A 25,136-nucleotide genomic window follows, 5' to 3' on the forward strand; every position below is an offset into this window, starting at 1 on the left:
AGTTATCTGCGCCTCCCCATTGGCCTTCGCTCGGGCGCAGGCGCAAGGGCTCTGACTCCAGTCCCTAGGGACTGGAAAGCGGCAATTGGCCAAAGCCTTCGAAGTAGGACTCCGGATTGGTAGTTGCTAGCAGGAGCTTGGTTTCTTCCTTGACTTCTGCAAGTGATAGTGTGTGATTGGTTTAAATCCGCGGGCACCTAACGGTGATTGGGTGGGTGCCACGGGCGGGGTACGATCATTGGCTGGTGCTAGGGCCAGCCCTCCCCGGGCGGGCAGCAAATGATGAAATGAGAACGGGGACGGGAAAGGCCGCGACGTGAGCGCGCGACCTCCGGCGCCATTTTGTAGAGAAACAAGCGGAGTTAACCGAAGGAGGGGGTCGAGCAGAGCCGGAGTCGGGGACCCAGGAGTTTCCTGTGTCCAGCGCTGCCGGAGCCGCCTGAGGTGAGGTGGGCTAGGGCCGGCTGGCGGTGTCAGCTACGGAACGCGGGTGCTGATGGGGGAAGGACTGGGGGTAGTAGTCCCGGGGCCACTGGGAGCGTTTACCGGAGCTCCGCGGAGTGAGGGGCGGTCGGGACGGGGAAGTGGCGAGAGGAGAGAGGTCGGACTCTCTCCCCATGGCTGGCGGAGTGTTTGGGCTGCGAAGAGGAGAGGCCAGGGCGAAGGCTCCCCAAAGCAGAGGGCAGAGCGCGGGGTGAGACCCGGTGGCCCTCGGCCCGGGCCTGGAGACTCCGAGGGCGACGGTGGCGGTAATACAGACGGCAGGGCCTCACTTCGCGCGGGCTGCACCCTCCTCAGACCCCACGAGCTCCTCAACTGCCTCTTTCTCTCTGGGCTCTCGGATAGGTGCAGTGGGCACTGGCCCCCGAGGCCTAGATCCCGGGGCGAGGGGACCGTGTTTGGAGTAGTTGCAGGCTCCCAGTTCTTTCCCGTCGACTTGGGAGCTGCCAGACCCCCTCCCCCCGCCCCCAGCACGTTGTCAAACCCCGGGTGTTTCGGGTCCCTGCGGGTGGGAGGGGCGGGCGGGAGCGAGCACTTCCTTATTACTTTTGCCACAGGTTTTGTTCCACTCGCGCGCCCGCGGCGCACACTTTCTCCGAAGTTGGCCCCCACCCACTCGGTCCAGTGTCTGTGCTAAAGTGGCCGTTTTCCTCACCCATGGGAAGTGTCCCCCTAGTGAGCTGAGCACTGGGAGGCCTCCATACTGGTGAGAGATTTACTACAGGTCTTGGTAGGGGTTGCCGAAGGCCAAACAATGTTGAAATTTCACAGACTGCAGTGTTCTTTTTAAGTACCACGTCCTCTGCAGAATTCACCTAACCGGGCTCACACAGATAATTAGCCCCAGTAGGAGTCAGCTTTCTAGGTTAAAAACAGAAAATGCTTGCTATCTGTGTTTGAAAATGTGTTTAAACTTTGAGGAGCAAACTTTTCCCCTGAAGTCACTCAATTAACTGTCACATTTCTCGGGTCTCTAATTAAACTCAGTTTTCTTTCTGAAAGCTGAGTAACAATACTTAATCTCCACCTTCCATTATTTATAATTCGATTGCCTTGAGGGATTTATGTTAACAGTGAGGAAATAATTAAGTGAATATAATTTGAGTATTTTTTGCAAAAAAAATTCCGAACATTTCCCTATGACACAGTCTGACAGGAATGGATGAAAAAAATGGGAGGACAAGTAAAAAGTTTGGAAGTAGGTGAAACAGGTTAAGAAGAAACTTATTTTTGTAGACATATTTGGTTTTAATGTTAGTGATCTGTGGCCCAGGTTGACATTTCTACCCTTCCAAAGATTGGCAGTGTAGTATTTTAGCTGTTAATAATATATATATATAGTAACAGTTTAAATAATCATGTTTTAGGAGACTGCATATTGTTACCTTGTCTAAGGAGAAAATGAGCTGATGATACATAAAGTTTTAGACCTCTAGTTGTGCTCTGAAATGGTAGCTTCTTGATAAAACTTGTTTGGAGAGTTTGTCCCTTTTCAACAAGTGTGGGTCCCAAGTCCTATAGTAGAAACTTAAATTTAAAATCAAGGCACAAAGACTTGACCATTAAAAACTGAAAGTGTTTCCCTTTCTTGCCTAAGATTGTAATCTTAGAAGTTTTAAGTCAGAAGTTTTCAGGCATGGTGGAACAACTGAAATACTCTATTTCTAGTCACTAAATTTCTTGAAGGTTTAAATCCTGTCTCTTTAACATGGATCTTGTCAGGCTAAGTACTGTGATATCCTTCTAACTTTGGGTTAGAGCATTGAAAACAAAACAAAACAAACCTGTGGGTACAGAAGAGGAAATGCTTGCTATCTCATCAAAACATGTTTAAAGGCTAATATCATTATTCTTGCACGTTGCTTTTTCCAAGTATGTTTTTGGTTAGATTCTGGTTTAGTTAGGAAAAGCTTTCCTTTTAACCAGCTTAAATTTATGAACTTGAATCTTTACTTCATTCTACAAAGTAACAGATCTTTGGCACTCAATGCCCCAGAAGGGAATTTGTCCACAATGATTATAATTGAATGCTCATATATTTTAAGACACTAATTTTTTTTTTGTTAGATTTCTGTGCTTCTTGAATTAACAAGTATTGTAGCCCGTCATTTTGAAACACTATATTTTATGAATGTGGTATATTCTTTTATAAAAGAATAGAACTAACTTTCAAGTCATTGAAAAATATTAGCCAAGCATTTCTTAAATGGCCCTCTCACCAAACTGAACTTGCTGCTGGGAGTTTCAAAATGGCATCCCACTGATTCTTATTTTAAGACCTTATACTGTATATAGAAAAATCCTGCAGTTCCCTTTTCTGTTTGCTCACAGTTTTTAAGATGCCTGTTTAAAAATTAAAATGGGCTCAAATCCTTTTGTCCTGTGTATACACAATAGTTTATTTCAATGTACTTTTCACTTATACCTTTGTAAGGCTCTAGTGAAGCAAATAAAACATTGTTCATTGAAAAGCATTGTTTGAGATGTCAGTAATTAGAGGTGTAGACTTAATCTGAAACCTTCTGTTGAGATTGAAGGAAAAGCAGCTTTTGGAGTGTAGACTTAAGAAATGTGTTTCTGTTTTCTTTTTAAATTTTTTTTTAAATTGGGGAGCATTGTGTTTTACCAGGACCCATCATCTCCAAGTCAAGTCGCTGTTTTTTCAATCTAGTTTTTTTTTTTGGGCGGGGGGAGCGCATCTCACTGGCCCAGGTGGGAATCAAACCCTTGACCTTGGTGTTATGAACACTGCGCTCTAACCACTGAGCGAATCGGCTGCCCTGTGTTTCTGTTTTTAATGCTGGAAAGCTTAGCATAAAACCCCAGGATAAAATATCTTGGTTAATTTGTTACAGTTGTTAGAAGGAAATTTTTGAAATGTTGAATGAGAGGTTTTTTATTCCACATAGATTGTGGAATAAAAGCATATTTTGAAAGAGACCGTTGTACTGTTAAGCTTCATATAAGAGCTCAACATTTTCCTTTTTACATAATTAGTTTGAAAGTTTATCGCCTTGATTTATAGCTCCTAGTTTTGAAATGCAGTGTTGCTTTTTAAACTTTGTGTAGACCCATCATAAAAGTTAATCCTTTGTTTCAGGCCCTTTGTCATTTTTGCAGTAGCTTCCTACCTAATCTCTAGTATGTTTCCCCCATCATTTGTTTATTGGATTTCTTTATTACATAAGTAATATGAATATATCCTAGTATGTTGTAAATGATTTCAGGAATATAGTTAATTCTTTACATTAGTGCTAAATTGCTACCTTAGTCATCATTTTGAAAATAGTCATCCTCTGCCCCAAAGTCCTTCAAGTACCTTAGCTTGGAGCTGTGTGTCGACCCCTCCCTACCTGTGGCAGCATATTACTATTTTTTACCATAGTGGTTCCCGAGTATACCTTTGCCCCTTTTATCTAGAATGTCCTCGTTTTATCTACCAAAACATTATCCATCACACTAGTTCAAACTCAAGTGTACTGTCTATAAATACTTTCTCTGATGTTTTTAAGCAAAATTGATTTCTTACATTCTTGGCCGGTTTCACTTAGCTGTACCATATATTGCCTAGTAAGTTTTCTGTCTCATTTTATGGTGGGTAAGGAGTTGTCCCTTCCCCCAAACACACATACAATTGCCCTGAATTGTAGTTGAATAATGCTTCATTAGTTACACTCACGTAGATTTATAGACCATGACATTCTTGAAAAGAGTACGCCCTGAATTTTGTTCTTTGGGGGCACGGACGTTTTCTTGGAGCTGTATGCTTAGAATTTTATTGACATCTTTAAATGCTTAAACTTTGAAAGCTAGTCATCCCGAATTATGGTATCCTTTAGTAGAAGTCCAGGAAAGTGAGGTGACTGACGTCTTAATTTCAGGTCAGGTCAGGTTTTTCTACTCTAGCTCTAATGTTCATTCTGTCTTTCATATTGCTTGAGTTCAATACAAGGAAAAGAAAGATAAATGAATTTGATCATCCAAAAAGTGAGAATAATCTATGTAGTCAGCCACTTGTTTTTTGAAAGACAGAAAGTTTGTCATGCAATTAAAATCTCTGGAGGTTGATTTTTGTAGTTCAAAACTCACTTTCATTTAGTGGATTAGATTTTTAGAACATCATGACTATGTAAATCTACAGAATTAAACTGTTTACACGTTGGCAATTCTCTGAATTATCTAGGGATATTTTTTCTTCACTCGGAATGTGACTTTATTCCCCTTAGTACTATTAAGATGTAATTGACACACAACATTGTGTCAGTTTAAGATTTACAGCATAATGACTTGACATACATATCTTGTGAAATACTCCCAATGCTTTCTTTGGATAAGGTTTTCTTAGTTGTGACCAAAGCAAATACAGAGTTTTTTCCTAGCAGTATTTTGGAGGATAAGACAGATTTGAGTTTTTCATTTCTTCAGTGTGAAAATGTAATACTCTAGTCTGAGAAAAAGATGGTTACAATGAGTGGTCATTACTTAACCTCAGTGTGATAAACTTGCACTTCTGTTGAGATGTGCAAAGGATGGAGGGAGTTAGTTTTAAAATATTCTTCAGCACTATGAATTGAATTCTCCCATATATTTGATACATTTTCTCTTGAAGTAGTTATATTTCTAAAGTAGCTTCAAGAAGGATACTCCCTGTTACTATCTTTTAGTAGTCTTATGTATATTATATAGTGCTTGACTTTATAATTTTACAAATGCTACTGGGAAGATGCTTCTGAATATTCAGTTGATTTCACATCAAGAACTTGGTTCCTTTCTGATTTTGGCGTAAGTATGCTTTTCTGGCTCCCTTCAGTTTTCTTTTTTTTTTTTTTTAATTGGGGAAGGGGTACAGGACTTTATTGGGGGAACAGTGTGTACTTCTAGGCCTTTTTTCCAAGTCAAGTTGTTGTCCTTTCAATCTTAGTTGTGGAGGGTGCCATTCAGCTTCAAGTTGTTGTCCTTTCAGTCTTAGTTGTGGAGGGTGCAGCTCAGCTCCAGGTCCAGTTGCTGTTGCTAGTTGCAGGGGGCACAGCCCACCATCCCTTGCGGGACTTGAGGAATCGAACTGGCAACCTTGTGGTTGAGAGCCCACTGGCCCATGTGGGAATTGAACCGGCAGCTTTTGGAGTTAGGAGCATGGAGCTCTAACCGCCTGAGCCACCAGGCCGGCCCCCTTCTTCAGTTTTTAAAAATAGGATTTATTTGCTAACACTGTTTTGTGCTGATGTATGGATTGGATCAAGTGTGGTAAAATTCTGAAGGTATCCACACAGGCTATTAAATGTTCTTTAAAGTTAGTGTTAAGGGTTCATTGCATTGATTAAAATTGCTTGTTTAAAGTGACAGTGATATAATTATGAAGCATGTCAACTCTTTAAAAAAATTTTTTTTTCTTTAAAGTTTGGGGCAACAATTGTTAAATTTTTTTTATTGGGGAATATTGAGGAACTATGTTTTTCCAGGATCCATCTGCTCCAAGTCAAATCATTGTCCTTCAGTCTAGTTGTGGAGGGCGCAGCTCAGCTCCAAGGCCAGTTGCTGTTTTCAGTGTTAGTTGCAGGGGATGCGGCATACCATCCCATGCAGGAATCGAACCGACAACCTTGTTGTTAAGAGCTTGCACTCTAACCAACTGAGCCATCTGGCTGCCCCTCCAGCAGCTCAGCGGCAGCCTGTTATTTTCAATCTAGTTGTGGAAGGCGCAGTTCACTGGCCCATGTGGAAATCGAACCGGCAACCTATTGTCCAGAGCTCGTGTTCTAACCAACTGAGCCATCCGGCTGCCCATGACATGGATTTTTAAAGATTACTTTCCTTGTCCTTATATGCAGACAAATACACCAAAGATTATAGAAGCTGAGGTTATCTGTCCGAAGGGAAAATGTAAAAGTTACTTGTAAGTATTTCATTTTGTATTTTTAGTCATCTCCAGTCAGTAAGCCCTCAAGGACTTTGGCAAGTACAAAAACATTGGTGTGATAACTTACCTAGTTTTGGAATATTTGTGCATAGCTTGTAGAGTTCTTCTGTGTTTGGGTTTAAGTGAATAATTCTCTCTTCATGTGCTATTGTCTACCCTGTTTCTACCCTTGCTCTCCCCTAGAGTTATTCTTAGTTCATCATCTAGAGTAATTCTTGTATTCTAAAAGTCATGTTATCCGATCAAAATCATCCCTTGATTCTTCATTTGTCGTTAGTATAAGCCAAAGTCCTTTCATCACCTATAGGATTTAGCCCTGCCCGATACCACCTCAAACGAACCTAGTCTCTGTCCGTTCCCCCCCATTCTCTTTACTGTCTCCCCTTTCCCCAAGTTTTCTTTGGTTACACTTGGCCTGCTTGCTTTTCCTTACACACGCCATGCACTCTCTGAGGAAGCATTTGTACTGACTGACAGATCCCTCTGCCTGGAATGTTTTTTTCTCAGATGTGTGTATGGCTATACATCCCTCAGCTCCTTCAAGTCTGCTCAGATACTACTTGAAGGCTCACTCTGAACACCCTACTTAAAGTGCACCCCCTCCCGCCCCAGTTTGATTCACCTTTACCTTGCAGTTTTTCTTTTTCCTTAGTAAACATCTCCTAAAATGCTTTGTAATTTCTTTTTCTTTCTTTTTTTAAGATTTTTTATTGGGGAAGGGGAAGAGGACTTTATTGGGGAACAGTGTGTACTTCCAGGATTTTTTCCAAGTCAAGTTCTTGTCCTTTCAACTCCTGTGGAGTGCGCATTTCAGCTCCAGTTGCCATTGTTAGTTGCAGGGGGCAGAGCCCCCATCTCTTGCGGGAGTCGAGGAGTCGAACCGGCACCCTTGTGGTTGAGAGCCCCCTGGCCCATGTGGGAATCGAACCGGCAGCCTTCAGTGTTAGGAGCATGGAGCTCTAACCGCCTGAGCCATTGGGCTGGACCATTCATAATTTCTTATGATTACTGTTTCTCTCCTCTATAATGTATGTATGGATGTATGTATGTCTATTCACTGATGAACCTCAAATATTTGGCACATAGTAAGGAATCAACAAATATTTGACTGGATTAATACATGGAATAGTAATGCATGAACTGTTTTTTGAGCTGCGCCCTCCTTAAAAAAATACATAAATAAAATAAACAGGATAATTAATACATCCATAGTCTATATAGAAATCATGGGGAAGAGATTTGAGTTGTGCTTAGCCTTGTGTTAACTTTGTGGAAAACCAAACTTGAGGTATACATCTGGGGCCTACCCTATAGAAAGTGGATGCAAAAGCCATTTTCTCAAAAAGGGCGCTATTGGCATTTGGTCAGGATAGTGTTTTTGTTCGTGCTGTTCCTCTTGCAATATGTTTATTGAATCTCTAATTCTCATTGAATGCTAATGGCTCTCTCACTTAACATTTCAAATGCTTTTGGAGATTGTATTGCCCTCCAGTTTATTCCAGTAAATACTATTTTGAGGTTAAGTTTTGTTGTCAGGGTTATTTTATTTAGCTCCAATTATTATTGGTGTAAATCACAACTTAAAATTTAATTAAAAAATTCTTTTTATTGGGAAATATTGGGGAACAGGTGTTTTTTCAGGATCCATCAGCTCCAAGTGAAGTAGTTGTTTCAATCTAGTTGTGGAGGGCACAGCTCACAGTAACCCATGCGGGGACTGAACTGGCAACCTTGGTGTAATCTGTAATCAGCACCACGCTCTAACCAACTGAGCTAACCGGCCACCCCTTAAAATTTAATTTTACAGTGGGATATGTGAAAGACTACATGAAGAAAAGGAATACCATATTTCACTTGTTCTAAAACAAATTTTCAAATGTTAACATCTCTGAAATTGGGATGTATCATGTCATAGAAAAAAATAGTCAAGTAAACTTTCTTAGTGATACATAAAATAGTGATGCTATTACAATTAAAGACAAACCAACCTGAAATGAAATTATTGAAAATGGTCTTCATCTCTGATGTGTGGGTGACTAAGGTGGAAGAAATTTCCCAAACTTTGACTACATTTTTTGCATTACGTCTAGTTAATTTGTATTTTAGGGACCTAGGAATTGAACATTAGTATTGGGCTTACCAAGGTTCTGGAAAGTTTTTGGCTCTCTTGAAGTTGATTGGTTAGGAATGGTGGTGAGGAAGAGATATGGAACTCCAGGAACTGATGGAAAGGGTAATAAATATGAAACAATAGTGTGACCAGGGATTAAATTTATAGTGCATCATACATACTGCAGCGGGAGGAGAGGTAGATCAGCCTGTCAGCTGTTAGATGATCTGAAGTGGTTTGGGAGGTTTTGCAGGGGCTGGGGCTTGAGCTGGGCCCTGGTGTTACTGCCTGTTGCCTTTGTCCCCTTTATGGAGATATGTTGACCTGCTTCCTAGTGACCACTAACTTCCCTTTCTGGAAGGCCATCAATGATCTCCTAGTGCTAATTCTGATATAATTTCTTTTTCATTGCCAACTGTATCTTTTCAAATCTCTTCCCCATGATTTCTATATAGACTATGGATGTATTATCCTGTTTATTTTATTTATGTATTCTTTTAAGGAGGGCGCAGCTCACAGTGGCTCGTGGGGATCGAAACGGCAACCTTGGTGTTATCAGCACCGCGCTCTAACCGGCTGAGCTAACCGGCTGTCCCGGATGTATTAGTTATCAATTGCTGCATAACAAATTACTACCCAATTTAACTGTTCTTGTTCTTTATTATTTCATAGGCACAGCTTAGGTATCCATAGGCTATAGTCACCTCAAGTGGAAGGGTGGGAAGATCTTACAAGCTCACTCATGTAACTGTTAGCAGGCTTCAAATCCTTGCTGGCTATTGGTTGGGAGACATCAATTCCTTGCCACACGTGCCGTCTCCTTAAAGTTACTTATAACATGGCAGCTTGCTTCTCTCAGCACAGGCTTAGAGAGAGATAAACATGACAGAATTCAGTCTTTTTGTAACTTAGTCTTGGAAATGACTTTGTTACCTTCTTTTGAAGCCACAGTTAAGGTACAGCCCACACTTGGGAGAGAATTACATAAGGATGTAACTATTAGGCAGGGATCATTGGGGCTATTTTAGAGGCTGCCTACACAATGGATATTTCCCAAAGATTTGTCCTTGGGGCTCTGTTAGGGATGCTCTCTGTTCCTAGGTTTTACTTACTACCACTAAGTAGAGGACTCCCTTGGTTTCTATTCTTTTACCTCTGGCTATTCTTCATTTCGGTTTTTGAGTTCCTCTTTTTCCACCCACCTTTAAATGCTAAGCTTCCTTAGGACTATCTAGGCCCTCTCATTCTCATTCTGCAGTTCTCTCATGCTGTCTCATTTATATGTTGATGACTTCCAGATCGACTTGCACTCCAAACTTGCTATGCTCCAAACTGTAAATCCAACTGCCCAGTGGATTGCATCTGTGTGTCTCACTCCAGATAGGTCCCAAATTGAATTCCTCATTCTCTTTTCTTGCCCTTCAAATTTTCTCTCCCTCAGTTTTATGGTAGGAATAAGTGGAACTGAGGGACTTTGTCTGGAGATGTGAGTTCTTATTTGACGTCTCTTTCCTTCACTTCCCTTCCTTCAGAGTTTCAGCGTCCTTGCAGTTCCCTCTTGAATGCATTCACTTCTCTTTCCCTCTGATATTCTTAATTTCCCTGTGACCTACTCTTTGCTTTCTCAGTTTTTCACATTGCAAAGAGGAGCTTCTAAAAATTCTCACCTGATCATGTCTTCTTATTAGGCAGAGCAGGCTAGTGTAACAGACAACCCCAAGACATCAGTGGCTTAACAGAGTATTTATACTCAGGTACCTCCTCAGATAACTTTCACTGAGTGTGTTCATTAGGTTGCCTTCTGTGCAGTAACTCAGGAACCCAGTTTCTTTCCACCTTCAGCGCCACCCTCTAGGCCTTGGAAGTTCCCATTTAGCTGGCAGGGGTGAAAGAATCGAGGTTCATGAGTGAATAGGAGGTTTTATGGACCAGGTCTGGAAGTGGCTGGGATCATTTTGGCTTACATTTCATTGGCTAGAACTTAGTCTCCTGGCCACACCTGTGCAAGAGAGGCTGAGAAATGTAGTTTAGCTATTACCCAGAAGAGGAAACAAATCTGTTTGGTGAGCATCTAGCCAGTCTCTGCCCGCTCCCTCATTCCCTAAGACATACCTACACCAATCCAGATTGTTTCCAGGGTTGTCTTATGATAAAATCCAAGGTTCTGAAATGGATTCTGCACACACTAAAGAAGACATCCACAAATTGGGTCTCAGTTACCTCCAGAAGACGTTTCATCTTGGCCACTAGCAGGTTTAGTGTGTTGGGGATCCCCAAGATTACCACCCCCAGATTCAGTAATTCACTCGGAGGACTCACAGGGCACAGCATGTTGTTGTATTTAGGGCTTATGATTTATTACAGCAAGAGAATACAGGGCAAAATCAGCAAGGGGAAAAGTCCAGAGGAAACTAGTGCCTCTTCCAGTGGAATCACACAGGACACTATTCCTCCAGCAAAGAATTGTGACAACACATTCGTGTGAAATGTCCATCAGGGAAGCTCAGTAGAAACTCAGTACCTAAAGTTGTTATTAGAACCTTCTGCCTACTTACCACATAAAAATTTTAGGTTCCCAGAGTGAAAGCAGGTGTTAAACATAAACCACATATTTTTTTGGGGGGTGGGGGGTACAGTTTAGGCACAGTGAGCTACTCTTACTAATTCTGGAAGTGGGAATTCTCCAGAAATCTAAGTTCTGACACCAACATGAGAAGCCTTTCCAGGATAGCAGTCTCAGGCCTTCTGTGTTATGATAATTTTCTGTATAGTGAGTGAGATGATTGGGGATTCTGTGTAGAGAATCTTGGAATCTGCAAAACTTTATTGATTTAATAAATTGTTTTTGAAAGTATTTTTCTGTTTCAGTGAGGGGAAAGTTCAATTTGCTACTCAACTTCTTAATTCTAACTTTTCAGATAGTTATTGTTTGTATTCAAGACACTATGCATATAAGGACATAACATACACAAAATGCTGTTTTGTAACTTTCTTTTCCCCCCACTAGAGAATTTCCATTCTTTCAAACTCCTTTTTTAAATGATTGCATCAAGGTTTGGTGTACTTGGAAACATTTATTTCCCAGAGCTATTAGGTCAGTGGTTCTCAAACATTAAAATGCGTAAGAATCACCTGCAGAGTGTGTTCAGAATACCCCGTCCTATTCTCTTTCCCCAAGAATTTGATTCTTTGGTGTAGGGTGTTGCTTAGGAATCAGCATTTTATATAGCCTGCTCTCTACTTCTCTTAATTCTTATTCATAGTTGTCTTAGTTTAAAATAGTATTATAGTAAATTCTATATTCTATTACCCTGTTTCCCCGAAAATAAGACCTAGCCGGACAATCAGCTTTCATATGTCTTTTGGAGCAAAAATTAATATAAGACCCAGTATTATATTATATTAGACCCGGTTTTATTTTACTATAAGTAATATTAATTTTTGCTCCAAAAGACGTATGAGAGCTGTTTGTCTGGCTAGGTCTTATTTTTGGGGAAACAGTAGGCCCCTTGAAATGAGTGTTTACTTTTGTGTTTTTCATAGCACCTAATGTGTGTACATGGTATATAGAGTTAGGCTCAAATGTTTGAATTAACAGGGGTGCCACCTTTAGCACATGGTATTTGTATAGTACACTGGAGTAAGTTAAATTTATATGGCACACTGGAGTAAACTGGAAGGGAATCATTTGGGGCATTTTATATAATCCTGATAAAATGAAGAATGATAATAGTAAATTTTCGAATTAAAAATATTTTTGAAGTTTAATGAACTTGAACTTGTTTCTGTGATTAGGTTTATGTTGGGTTTATGCTTGAAAAGGCTACATACGTTTTAAATCTCCGAATTACTGAGTCATAATCAAAGAGCTAATTTGCATAAATATGTGATACATTTAAACATACCCCTTCTTCCCCCCCAAGTCCTACTCAAGCCGTTGTTTTCAGTCTAGTTGTGTAGGACACAGCTCCCTGGCCCATGCTGGTATGACGAGCCTTGCGCTCCCCCTGCTGAGGCAGTTGGTCACCAGCCTTTGGCCTTCGGTAGGCTGCTCACGGCAGCTCACGCAGTCCAGCTCCCGCAATCCTCTGGCTGCTCACAGCCCCTGCAGCTCCAGGTCGAACAGTTGTTCACAGTCTTAGCTATAGAGGGTGCAGCTCGCTGGCCCATGTGGGAATGGAACCGGCGACCTCGGCGTTAAGAGCATGGCACTCCAACCATGTGAGCCACTGGGCCACCCACATTTAAAACATTTTTAAAGCCATTTGAAAATTTTAAATTTAAACATTTAAAAGTAAATGATCTTCTATTGAAAAATATAATATGGACTTTAAAAAATACATGAATGTATTTTCAGCCAAACAGTAACAATAATTATGTAATTTTACAGTAATGAAGAGGCTTTAATTGGAGAATTTGTATGCATTGTAGCATTGTAATGCATTGCTGCTGTCTTAGATACCACTAAAACAAGGCGAGATTTAAGGGTTTCAGTCGCTCCTGTCAAGAGCCTACCACTCACCCGTGTCCATATCACCACTCTGGACCAGTCAGTCGCATCTTGGTTGACCTGGCTATGCTCCTTGGCATGTGGTATGTAAACTTCTCCAGCATCTCCCTACCCCCCCCACCCCAAGATTGGCAGCTGCTTGCTTTCCAGCCAGTTACTAAAGCAGATGTTGAGGTGATAGAGCATCTTATCCATTGTGCTTGTAGTGGATTTTTCTATTCACCTGATGTTACCGGAGGGTTGACTGGTTTGAGCTGCTCTGTGGAGCAACCTAAGAGACTGCCACGAGGGCTTAGAAGATCTTTGTCTCTGTTATACTTTCTACCAATTAAAGATACACCCTTTGGGAAAAGCTTTGATCAAGCTGAGGCCCAATGTTACAGATGGGGGAGAGGAGGGAGAAGCATAGAGAGAGGTTCAATCACTTGTTCAAGACCATCTAGCCTTGTGTCATGTGCAGTTACTGGTCCTATGGCTTTATAGTTTGGATTATTTTAAAAATTGCTCGTGCTTATCTTAAACTTTGGAAAAATTACTATATACCCACAAAAGTTAAAATACAGTTGAGTACAAAGTCAATTTTTAGAAATTCCATCACGTGGTTATGATCCCTGCTTTAAATTATAAAAGTAATACATGGCCGCCATCCCCAGTTTTATTAAGAAAAGTGAAAAGAGCAGTACAATGAACAGCCACATAATTTCTTCCTAGATTCAACAATTAACATTTTGCCATATTTATTTTCTCTATATATTTTTACTGAGCCATTTTGTCTCAAATGCTTCAGCATGCATCTCCTACAAATCAAGACCACCTTGCATGACCACACTACGTCTAAACCTAAGAATATTAAATACTTTTATAACATCCAGTCAAATTTAAAACTTCCCCAGTTGCCTTAAGAATATCTTTTACAACTTTTTTTGGACTAAGATGTGATTAAGGTTTACGTTATACTTTTTCATTTTAGTTTTGTAATCTAGAACAGACCCCCCTTTTTTGTCTCTTCTTCCTGCCTGCCTGTTGGCAAGCCCAGGCTACTGATCTGGCAGAATGATCCAACACCTGGATTTGTCTGATAGGTTCTCATGTATAAATTGGTTTAAACTTGTTTCCTATGAATTGATAGGTGTGGGGGTATGGTTAGCTTTATGTTACCATTTTTGGCAAGAATACTCCAAAGTGATACTTCATATTGCAACACGTCAACAGCTACATAAATGTTGGGTAGTCTCACCATTAGTAATAAATTTGATCTTTTGATCAAGGTAGTGACTGCCAGATCTTTTATACAAAGGGACATTTTTTTCCCCTTTGCAGTTACAAGTAATCTGTTGGGTAATACTGTGCAAATGTCCCAGCATCCTTTCACTTGAGGTTTTTTAGGCATTAGTGATTCTTCCCTGAATCAATTTTTATACAGGTTAAGAAATAATTATTTTAATTTTCTTTCATACTTTATAAATTTACTAGCTGGCACTTTTCTGTAAAAGGTGCGCCTTGCCCCTTTAAGTGTAATCATGGATTCAGGGATTCTTAACTCTACTGTAGTCATAGTCATTTTTTTTTTTTTTAAGATTTTTTATTGGGGAAAGGGTACAGGACTTTATTGGGGAACAGTGTACTTCCAAGACTTTTTTCCAAGTCAAGTTGTTGTCCTTTTAATCTTAGTTGTGGAGGGCGCAGCTCAGCTCCAGGTCCAGTTGCCGTTTTCTAGTTGCAGGGGGCACAGCCCACCATCCCTTGCGGGAGTTGAACCGCGCTCCAACCAATTGAGCCATCCAGGAGCTCAGCGCAGCTTAGCTCAGGGTGCCGTGTTCAATTTTAGTTGCAGGGGGCGCTGCCCACCATCCCTTGCGGGACTCGAGGAATTGAACTGGCAACCTTGTGGTTGAGAGCCCACTGGCCCATATGGGAATCGAACCGGCAGCCTTTGGAGTTAGGAGCATGGAGCTCTAACTGCCTGAGCCACCGGGCCGGCTCATGGTCATTTTTTTAATGCTGTGATTTGAAAGGACTTTTACCATAGTATTTTACTGAAATTGCAGAGTAAATAACAGGTCCTGTCTTCTTTAAGTCAGAATGTTTGGCTGGATTTTTTTCCCCATCTACACGTGAGAATGTGTAGAAATAAATTTGTGGCTGCAAATAATAAACTTGATCGCCAGCACGCATTTAAAAATGATGTTTGTGATTAATTAAGAGTATATAATTTTTAAAATTGGCAATAATAAAATAAGCAGATTATTTGTACTTGTGCTCCTTCCTAAAGCATTTTGAAATGACATTGCATTTCAGTCATATTGTAAAATTATTGGTCATGTAAGTCCCTTTTTGATCCTCAAATTTACTGATTATTAGTAAGAATCATAGGTTTTGTGTCTTTCTGACATATCCCACTGAGATTTTTGAGTGTTTCATTTCTTTTTTGTCACAGGATAACCCACACTCACCTTTGTACTTGTTCGAAACTCTTGGAATTAGTCATTTCTACAAGGAACGTTGGTTCTTTTTAGTATTTAGAAACCGGTTCTTTTTAGTACATGTGTTTAGAAACCAAGATCCAGGAGTTAGATGGGGCTCATTGCTTTTGAGATACCATTGTTTCTAGAACATTTTTTAAATTGAGATACAATTGACATACAATATTGTGTAAGTTTAAGGTGTACAACTTTCTGATTTGATACATTTATATTGCAACATGATTGCCATTGTAGCTAGTTAACACCCAATACAAATTATCATTTCTTCTAGTGGTGGAAACAGTAAATCTAATCTCTTAGCAAGTTTAATGTTTATAATACAGATGTATAAAATTTTTATTGGGTAACATTGGGGAACTGTGTTTCTCTCCAGGGCGCAGCTCAGCTCCAAGTCCAGTCATGGTTTTCAATTTTAGTTGCATGGTTGCAGCCCACCATCCCAGCGGGAATTGAACCGCAGTTCCCACCAGCAGTACACAGCCTTTTCTCCACATACTTGGCCAACACTTATCTCTTCTTGTTGATGGTCATCCTTACAGGTGTGAGGTGATACTGCATCCTGATTTTGATTTGCACCTCCCTCATGATTAATAATGTTTAACACCTTTTCGTGTACGCGTTGGCTATTTGGATGCCTTTTTTTGTTGTTTGTGCTTTTGGTGTCATATCCAAAAAGTTACTGCCACAGCCAATGTCCAGGAGCTTCCCTGTGTTTTCTTCTAGAAGTTCTACGGTATCAGGTCTTATGTTTAAGTCTTTGATCAATTTCAGGTTCATTTTTGTGAATGGTGTAAGACGGGGTCCTGTTTATTTTTCTGCATGTTGTTATCCCAGCAGCATTTGTTGAAGAAACTATGCTTTCCCCATTGGATGTTCTTAACTCCCTCAAATATTAGTTGACTGTACATGTTAATAAGACTGCTGGTTTTGATGTGGTATAGAAATGTGATGTGATATAGAAAAAAGAGGGTTGGGGTGGGGGTTGCAATTTTGAGGTCAGAGTGATCCTCACTGAGAAGGTGACATATATGTAAAGACTTGAAGAAGTGAGGTAGTTAGCCATGTTGGTATATGGAGGGAAAAGCATTCCAGGCACAGAGATCAGCTGATGTAGAGGCTTGAAGATGAGAGAGTGCTGGAGAAGACGCGAGGAGGAGGCCGTTGTGGCTACATAGAACTGAGCCAGGGCGAGAAAGAAGAGGAAGCCAGAAGAGTACCTGCCGGTGGCTGGGTTCCATAAAGATGTGTTTGTTCATAGGCCATTACAAGGGCTCAGGTTTCCATTCTGAGGCAGTGAAGGGTTTTGAGCACAGGATGACCTATCTGAGTTTTTTATGTTTGAAAAGTGTTTTTCTCTGGCTGTTGTATTGAGTGAGAATAGACTAGAGAGTAAGGGTGGAAACAGGAGACTAGTTAAGCTAACATAGTAATCCAAATGAGAGGGGATGGTCCTTGGTTATTACAGCTGTAGAGGTGGTGTGAGAAATGGGTATATTTTACAGGTATAGCAGGAAGGGTTTCTGGGCAGATTGATTATGGGGAGTGGGAAGACTCCCAAGACTTTGGCCTAATAACTTTAAGGATAGAGTTGGCATCAGCTGAGATGGGGAAGGCTTTGTATGGGTGGAACATCATTGAGGAGGAAGATCAGGAACTCATTTTTGAACATGCTGTGTTTGAGATGTCAAGTAGGAAATTAGATACTGTGTTTCCCTGAAAATAAGACCTAGCCGGACCATCAGCTCTAATGCGTCTTTTGGAGCAAAAGTTAATATAAGACTTGGTCTAATATAATATAATACCCAGTCTCATTTTACTATAATGTAAGATCGGCATAATATAATATAATATAATATAATATAATATAATATAATATAATACCAGATCTTATTAAGTTTTGCTCCAAAAGACATTAGAGCTGATGATCCGGCTAGGTCTTATTTCGGGGAAACCTGGAAACACAAATACAGACACCATGAGAGAAGTTTGGGCTAGAGATAGAACTTTGACTGAAGTAGGTCACTAAGAAAATGAATATAGAGAAGTCCAAGGGTGCCAGTACTGTGAAGTCGAAACAGGAAGGGCCAATAAAGGAGACTGAGAAGGAGAGACCAGTGAAATGGTATTTGAGAAATAAAGTAACAAAAGTGTGTATTGGAGAGAATGATGGGTGTTTTTAAAAAATTTTTTATTTAAGTGTTTCTAGGACCTATCAGCTCCAAGTCAAGTAGTTTTTATAATCTAGTTGTGGAGGACGCAGCTCACAGTGGCCCATGTGGGAATCGAACTAGCAGTCTTGTTAAAAGCACCTCGCTCTAACCACCTGAGCTAACCGGCCGCCCAGAGAGTGATGGCTGCCCAGAGAGTCAAAGGCTTCTGGTGGTTAGGATGATCACGTCCTGGTTTACACCTGTTATCTTGGTGTACATTGTGTAGTATATATGCTGCCGAAGCGAGCACTTGCTGCACATTGTTAATGGTATCCCCTTTACATTTTTTGGGGGGAGGGATATTGGGGAACTGTGTTTTTCCAGGACCTATCAGCTCCATGTCAAGTTGTTTTTAATCTAGTTCTGAAGGGTGCAGCTCACTGGTTCATGTGGGAATTGAACTGGCGAACGTGGTGTTATGAGCACCGCGCTCTAACCACTGAGCAAACCGGCCTCCCTCCCTTTACTTCCATAAGTGTCCTAGTTTGGTTTAATAAATTATGTTGTCACCCCACTAATCTAATAAGGTGAGGGCTCAGGATTGGTTATTAGTTTAATGCATTCACTTGTCGGGATAATGAAGATTGGCTTGTTGAAACTTGTATCACACTAGTATTTTTATCCTTAGAATCCTTAGTAGTCTTTATTTTTATTTATTTTTAAAATTTTATTGGTGAAGGGGACTAGGACTTTATTGAGGAACAGTGTGTACTTCCAGGCTTTTTTCTAAGTCAAGTTGCTGTCCTTTCAATCGTAGTTGTGGAGGGTGCAGCTCAGCTCCAGGTCCAGTTGCCATTGTTAGTTGCAGGGGGTGCAGCCCACTATCTCCCGCAGGAGTTGAACCGGCAACCTTATGGTTGAGAGTCCAGCTCAGCGGCAGCTCAGCTCAACGGGTCGTGTTCAAGCTTAGTTGCGGGGGGCGGAGCCCACTATCCCTTGTGGGAGTTGAGGAGTCTAACCGGCAACCTTGTGGATGAGAGCCCACTGGCCCATGTGGGAATCCAACTGGCAGCCTTTGGCATTTAGGAGCTAGGAGCTCCAACCGCCTGAGCCACCCTGAGCCACGGGCCGGCCCCTTAGTAGTCTTTAGATGTTAATGGGGAATGGTTGTAGTTCTTGCCATGGGGTTCTTATCAAAAGAGATGATATAGTTGAAGCGTGAAGATCTCACTTGTATTTGAGGAATTGTTTTTTGGAAGATAATTTATTCAGCATTTGTCTTGCTGAATTTGTGCTGCACCATAGATAAAATAATAATTAAAATAGGCTGTCATAGCATCTATTTCATGCTGAAGTTAAGTCTGTTTCTTTTTGTCATCAGCATTTTTTATATAAATTCTGAGAGAGGAGAAACTTTTTCTGTCTTCCAAACTACCTGTCATGAATTCTATTGCCTTTTTGTATATAATTATGTGTAATAAGCATTAGATGTGTGTAATCTATAAAATAACTACTTATGTAAACAGCATGCTTTGAGTAATAGAGTTTTAGCTGAACATAATTTGCAGAAATTCAAAATTCTGTGAATTATATTTGGCACTAAAACTGGGAATTTAGATTTAAATAAAGGTGTTCTGTTTTGACTTTGTTAGCCGTACAATTTTAGTGATGCTGTCACATCTGAAGGCTTCTTAGCCAGTGACTTGCTTGAGTTCTTGGTTTGAGCTTAGGAGGTTGTTGTGGTTTCTTGGGCTTTTTTTTTTTCTCCTGGAAACAAGTATATAAGCTGCTTAGTTGAGCTTGGATGTGGAAATTCCTGAAACAACCAGTGGTTTATATATGTGTTGCTACATTCATTTTTCCTCTTGGTTGTTTGATATTTTACCAGAGTTTCAAATCTATCTTATCTTAAACCCACCCTTGTACTATTCCTGTGGGTTTTCTCCCACTTTCTTTATAAATGTTTGTTTAAAAAAGAAAGGTGGAAAATAAAAGATAAGAATACTTATGGGAAAACAACTTTAAAAGCTGTAGAAGGTGAACTCAGAGGTATCTTATTTAAGTTCATCAAAACCGTCTATACTTTTTCCTTAATGAGCATTTTTCCCGAACAGTTTTACTTTATTCTTTTAAACAACTGCCTTGTTCAGATATATCATAGTTTATTTAAATAGTTTTTTACAATTTTACTTTTTGCTATGGTAAACAATACTTCCGTGAAAATCTGTTTTCTTTGCATTCTTGAGACAGTGTATCTGGAGGGATATAATCAGTAGTGGAATTTATAGGTTCAAGGGTAGTGCAGTAAACACTTTTTACAATATTGCCAATTTGAGTTTCAGAAAAGGCTGTACCAGTTAATACTGTTGTTAACAGCCTGGTAAATCCTCTGTGTATATATCCTCAGTATGATGATCCTCAAACTTGGATTTTTGCTAGTCTGGTACAGAAAATAGCTACCACTGTAACATGAAGGAAACAACTTGTTCTTAGAATTTATAGCAGGCAAGTTTAGTTACATGTAATGGATAGATATAAGCACAGTTTAACTTTTCACATATTAGTCCTTTAGAAGGAACAGAAACTATCTTGGCACACTTCCCAAGCCTCTCCTCCTTTTTTTTTTTCTTTTTTTTTTTTTTCTTTTTTTCTCAAAGGTTCACCACCCAGCCAGTGGCTAAAGCCCTCAGGCATTGGCTCCTCTTACTTCCATGCCCAGGTCATCCACCCTATCGGTGAGACCACCCCCTGAAGGCCTCTGGACTCTGCCCGACTTCACTATCCAGGGCTACCAGACTTGCTAGGGGTCTTCTCTTACAGGGGTCACCCAATAACTTCCTCCCTGGTCTTCTTGTCTCCACTCCAGCCCCTTCCCATCCACTGTCCATCTAGCTGATGTGTCACTGTGTCATTTCTGGTTCTAAACTTCTAAGGCTTCCCTTTGCTGCCCTTGAGCTAATGTCTTGGTGGAACAGCACAGAGATTAAGATTGTGGGCCTAGAGCTTGACTCCTACTTGAATCCCACTTACCAGCTGTGTGATTTTTTTTTTTTTTAGCTGTGGAGGGCGCAGCTCAGCTCCAGGTCCAGTTGCCATTGCTAGTTGCAGGGGGCGCAGCCCACCATCCCTTGCGGGAGTCGAACCATCAACCTTGTGGTTGAGAGCACACACTCCAACCAACTGAGCCATCTGGCCACCTGGGAGCTCAGTGGCAGCTCATCGAGTTCATTCTAGTTGTGGAGGGCACAGCTCGCTGGCCCATGTGGGAATCGAACCGGCAGCCCTGTTGCCCAGAGCTCATGCTCTAACCAACTGAGCCACCCATCCGCCCCCCCCCCCAACCCTTGCTTTGTATAAACAAAACAATGTAGTCTTTCTTCATTGTTAAGATAATTGTTAAAGGTTTAAATGCCCTTACCAAGGGGCTTTTAATCTTCATGAATGTTCTGTATTTTATGTGGTGAGTTCTGATGGTAATGACAGTATGAACAGATTTCAGAAGGTGAAGCTATGGGTAAACTCAGTTCCCTGCAAAGATTTTTGTGTTTCAGCAGCGGTACTTAGTGAATTTTTAAGAAAAAAACTTTTATGTTGGATTTGTTTGTTTTGGTGATAAGAGTATTCCCTCAGATTCCATTTGGAATTAAATTGATAAGCAGCCTGTCATTTCAGCTGTATTGCTGCTTTGGGTTTCTCTTTCTAAATGTTTCAACAATACAGGAAGGAATTTGGGTTCTAGAGCCCTTAGTGGCCTTTAAGTCAGCCATTCAAAACTTAAAACATACATCCTAAGATACAACTTTAAGATCAAACTGTCTGATTCTGAAGCTGTACATAAGGTTAAGGTGAATAAATGGGATCTTGTAAATAGGTTGTAGATGGTGTGAGAAGGATTGAAAATGTTAGATGAGTGTTTGTTTCCACAAATCCTAATTTTAGTTAAGTACTTTCCTGCTCCTTCTAATAAGGTATAGTGTAAGTTATTTTGACATAGATAAATAGAAATACCAAATATTTTCGGTTGTCTTTTTAAAATACAACTTTTTGGGGGATATTTTCTTTTTATACTGGGCCTAATTTTAAAACTTGACATTTTTAAATCAGTAGTGGTTGAGACATTTAAATTTTTTTTTTTGTTTTCGGTCCTCAGTGGTATTACAGGTACTAGGAGAGGTGAAGGCTATTTAACCATTTTTCCCTTAATAAAAATTTAATTTAAAAACCTGAATTTTTTTTCTTTAAACAGGTGCCATGTTTCAGAACAGAGTAAGACTCCTGGTAAAGAAGAACTGAAGACATTGTACAATTACCAGATACAGGCTAATTACAGAGAAAGCATTAACCTGCCTCTGAGGTGACTAAAGGGGAATAATGGTGATTTTGCGCCGGGCTCGGCCGCCTGCTTCCGCCCCAACCAGCAATGAATCTTGACTCGCTCTCGCTGGCCTTGTCTCAAATCAGCTACCTGGTGGACAATTTAACCAAGAAAAACTACCGAGCCAGCCAGCAGGAAATACAGCATGTAAGTAAACAAGTACCATCAAAGGAATGAGAATGCAATGGGAAGAGAGTTGGAAATGTATCTGGATACATTGCATGAAAAGTGTCTTACTTTTGCCCCTTTTTTCAAGTGATTTCAGCTTAATATATAAAACCTTATCCCAATTTTTTTAAAAGAATGCACAGATTTATTAAAATTTTCTATAATTATTGAATATGATCTGATTTATTTTGATTTACCCTCATTTATTGTTTCTTTTTTTAAAAAGCTTTTGTTTATTTTAAAGTGTTTTTCCAGGACCCATCAGCTCCAAGTCAAGTAGTTGTTTCAATCTAGTTGTGGAGGGTACAGCTCACAGTGGCCCATGTGGGGATCAAACCGGCGACCTTGTTAAGAGCACCGCGTTCTAACCAACTGAGCTAACAGGCCGCCCCCATTTTCTGTTTCTTAAAAACATTCAGATACACTTAACTAAAACTCACCCTGTTAAAATGTAAAATTCAGTAGTTTCTAGCAGATTCACATAGTTGTTCAACCATCACCATCTAATTCCAGAATGTTTTCATCACCCTAAAAAGAAACATCTCAATCCATCAGCAGTTGCTCCTCATTTTCCTCTCCCTCCAGCCCAGTCCCTGGCAACCACTAATGTACTTTTCACTTCCATGGATTTGGATATTTTATATAAACGGAATCATACCATATGTGGCCTTTTGTGTCTGCCTTTTCACTCAGCGTGTTTTCAAGCCTCATCCATGTTGGAGCATATTGTCAGTTTAGTCCATTTGCGGTGTTCCACATTTATCAGCTGGATAATTAGGTTTGTTTCCACTGTTTGGCTATTGTAAATAGTGCAGCTATCAACATTCGTTTATAGGGTTTTGGGTGGATGTTTGTTTTTAATTTGGGGGGTATATACCGTGTTTCCCCCCAAATAAGACCAGGTCTTATGGTAATTTTTGCTCCAAAAGATGCATTAGGGCTTACGTTCAGGGGATGTCATCCTGAAAAATCATGCTAGGGCTTCTTTTCTGGTTAAGTCTTATTTTTGGGGAAACACGGTAGTGGCAAAATGGGAATTTTTTTGTTTGAGAGTCTACTATCATGTGACTCCATCTCATAATTTGGTGAAAAACTGAGACCAGGAGAAGTTAGCCCCTGCCAAGTTCAGTGGCAAATCTGGGAGTAGTGCCCATGTCTCTGGAGTTCTTGTATGGAATTCTTTTCAATTGTTGTAATAACAGTATCAGTAGTAGCTGAAGCTTTTGAGTGCTTGTTATGTACTATGCATTACCGTGTTTCCCTGAAAATAAGACCAGGTCTTATATTAATTCTTGCTCCAAAAGACACATTAGGGCTTATGTTCAGGGGATGTCATCCTGAAAAATCATGCTAGCGCTTATTTTCTGGTTAGGTCTTATTTTTGGGGACACATGGTACCAAAGAATGGAATTTTGGGGTCAAATGGTAATCCTGTGTTTAACTTTTTTGAGGAACTGCCAGATTGTTTTTCAGAGCACTGCATCACTTCTTTCCCACCAGCAGTGTATGAGGGTTCCAGTTTTTCCTTATCCTTACTAACACTCGTTATTACATGTCCTTTTGCTTTTAGCCATTCTAGTGGATGTGAACTGATAGCTCATTGTAGTTTTGATTTATAGCTAATGATGTTGAAACCATCTTTTCACGTGCTTATTTGTATATTTTGGGGGAAATGTCCATTCAAATCCCTTGACCCTCCCTCCAGTCTTTTAAAATTGTGCTCAAGTGGTTTTGACTTATAGAGCGTTTCATTCAATCTTTATGAAAGTTAAATAGTATTCTGTACCTTAGTTTAAGTGATTTTACTCCCTTCCCATTTTAAAATCAAATGGGGTATCACAATTGTATGCATTGTTAAATTATTATAACCTTTTTCTGTTTTTCTTGTCTTTGGGGGGGGTGTGTGTGTGTGTGTGTGTGTGTGTTGTGGTTTAATTTTATTTTTAAAATAGACACTATTAACCCAATTGACCCCAGTTACCCATTTATCCTACCCACAGGGAACAGATGTTAGCTGTTTATTAACTGTTTTTCCAAAGATATTTGCAAATACTAAAAAGGGGAATATTTCTCATCCCCTTTCATCTGTTCTGCATCTTTTATTTCTTTACTTATTTATTTACGTTCTGCATCTTGATTTTTTTTTTTTTTAATTCACCAGTCTGTCTTGGAAATCATTTCTTACCCATACATGAAAAGCTTTTTCATTTTTCTAAGGACACATAGTAAACCATTGTGCAGATGAATTACAATTTACTATTGATGGACATTTTGGTTATATAAGTTTTTTTGGTTTTTTTTCCTCTATTGACAGTGGTGTTACAGAGTTGTTTCTTGCATGTATGTGATAGTGTATTTGAAGGATAGATTCCTAGAAATTCAAACTTGGGTAATTCTTCTGCTCTGCTTTCTAATGGAAAAGCTCAATTCTTAGATTATCTAGTCCCTATGTGATTTTTTTTTTTTCTTTTCACGTAGTACTGCTTCTCTGGTATATTTAAATATCAGCAGGTGTGTATGCATATGGAGTTTATTGCATTTGGTGCTGCTTTGATGAATTATAATGCTTAAGTTTATTTGTCCTGTTAACCTAAAATAAAAGGTCAAAGTAAGAGGCAACAAGCATTTATTTGAAGATCAAAAAAGAATAGCTATTCAGGAAGCACTGAGTCAGGCAGAAGCCCAAGTAATGTTCCGATTAGGAGACAAAGGCAAGGGGTATTTATGAGAAAGGGACCTTCATCAGTAGAAGGAAGGCATTTCTTTTGGTACAGATAAGCTAACTCTTCCTGTCTGTATCTACTCCTAATCTCAATATCCCTATGAATTTTCCTTTAAGAGTTTACTAACCTCGTGTATGTTGTAGTCTGCTGCATCAGCCTTGTGCTATGGCATACCTTCCAATCTTCCAATTCAAATCTT

At 40.1% G+C, this 25,136-nt stretch overlaps 1 protein-coding gene across 6 annotated transcripts in view; it reads left to right on the top strand.

Annotated features, from left to right (window-relative positions):
• Positions 1 to 307: 307 nt before the first annotated feature.
• CNOT1 (CCR4-NOT transcription complex subunit 1) overlaps positions 308 to 25,136 on the top strand; it is a 77,346-nt gene continuing 52,517 nt past the window's right edge. For 4 of the 6 annotated variants that reach the window (XM_019754931.3, XM_019754957.3, XM_019754948.3 and 1 more), the window contains exons 1-2: positions 308 to 444; positions 21,918 to 22,193. In XM_019754931.3, coding sequence (XP_019610490.1) covers positions 22,092 to 22,193 — 102 coding nt within the window. In that variant the 5' untranslated portion in view covers positions 308 to 444; positions 21,918 to 22,091. Of the gene's footprint in view, positions 445 to 21,917; positions 22,194 to 25,136 lie in introns of those variants that run through there. The other 2 variants (XM_019754937.3, XM_019754963.3) reach the window with 1 other exon arrangement.

The sequence above is a fragment of the Rhinolophus sinicus genome, chromosome 8 (assembly GCF_057876585.1).
Source record: "Rhinolophus sinicus isolate RSI-liver-muscle chromosome 8, RSI-T2T, whole genome shotgun sequence".
Classification (NCBI taxonomy): domain Eukaryota; kingdom Metazoa; phylum Chordata; class Mammalia; order Chiroptera; family Rhinolophidae; genus Rhinolophus; species Rhinolophus sinicus.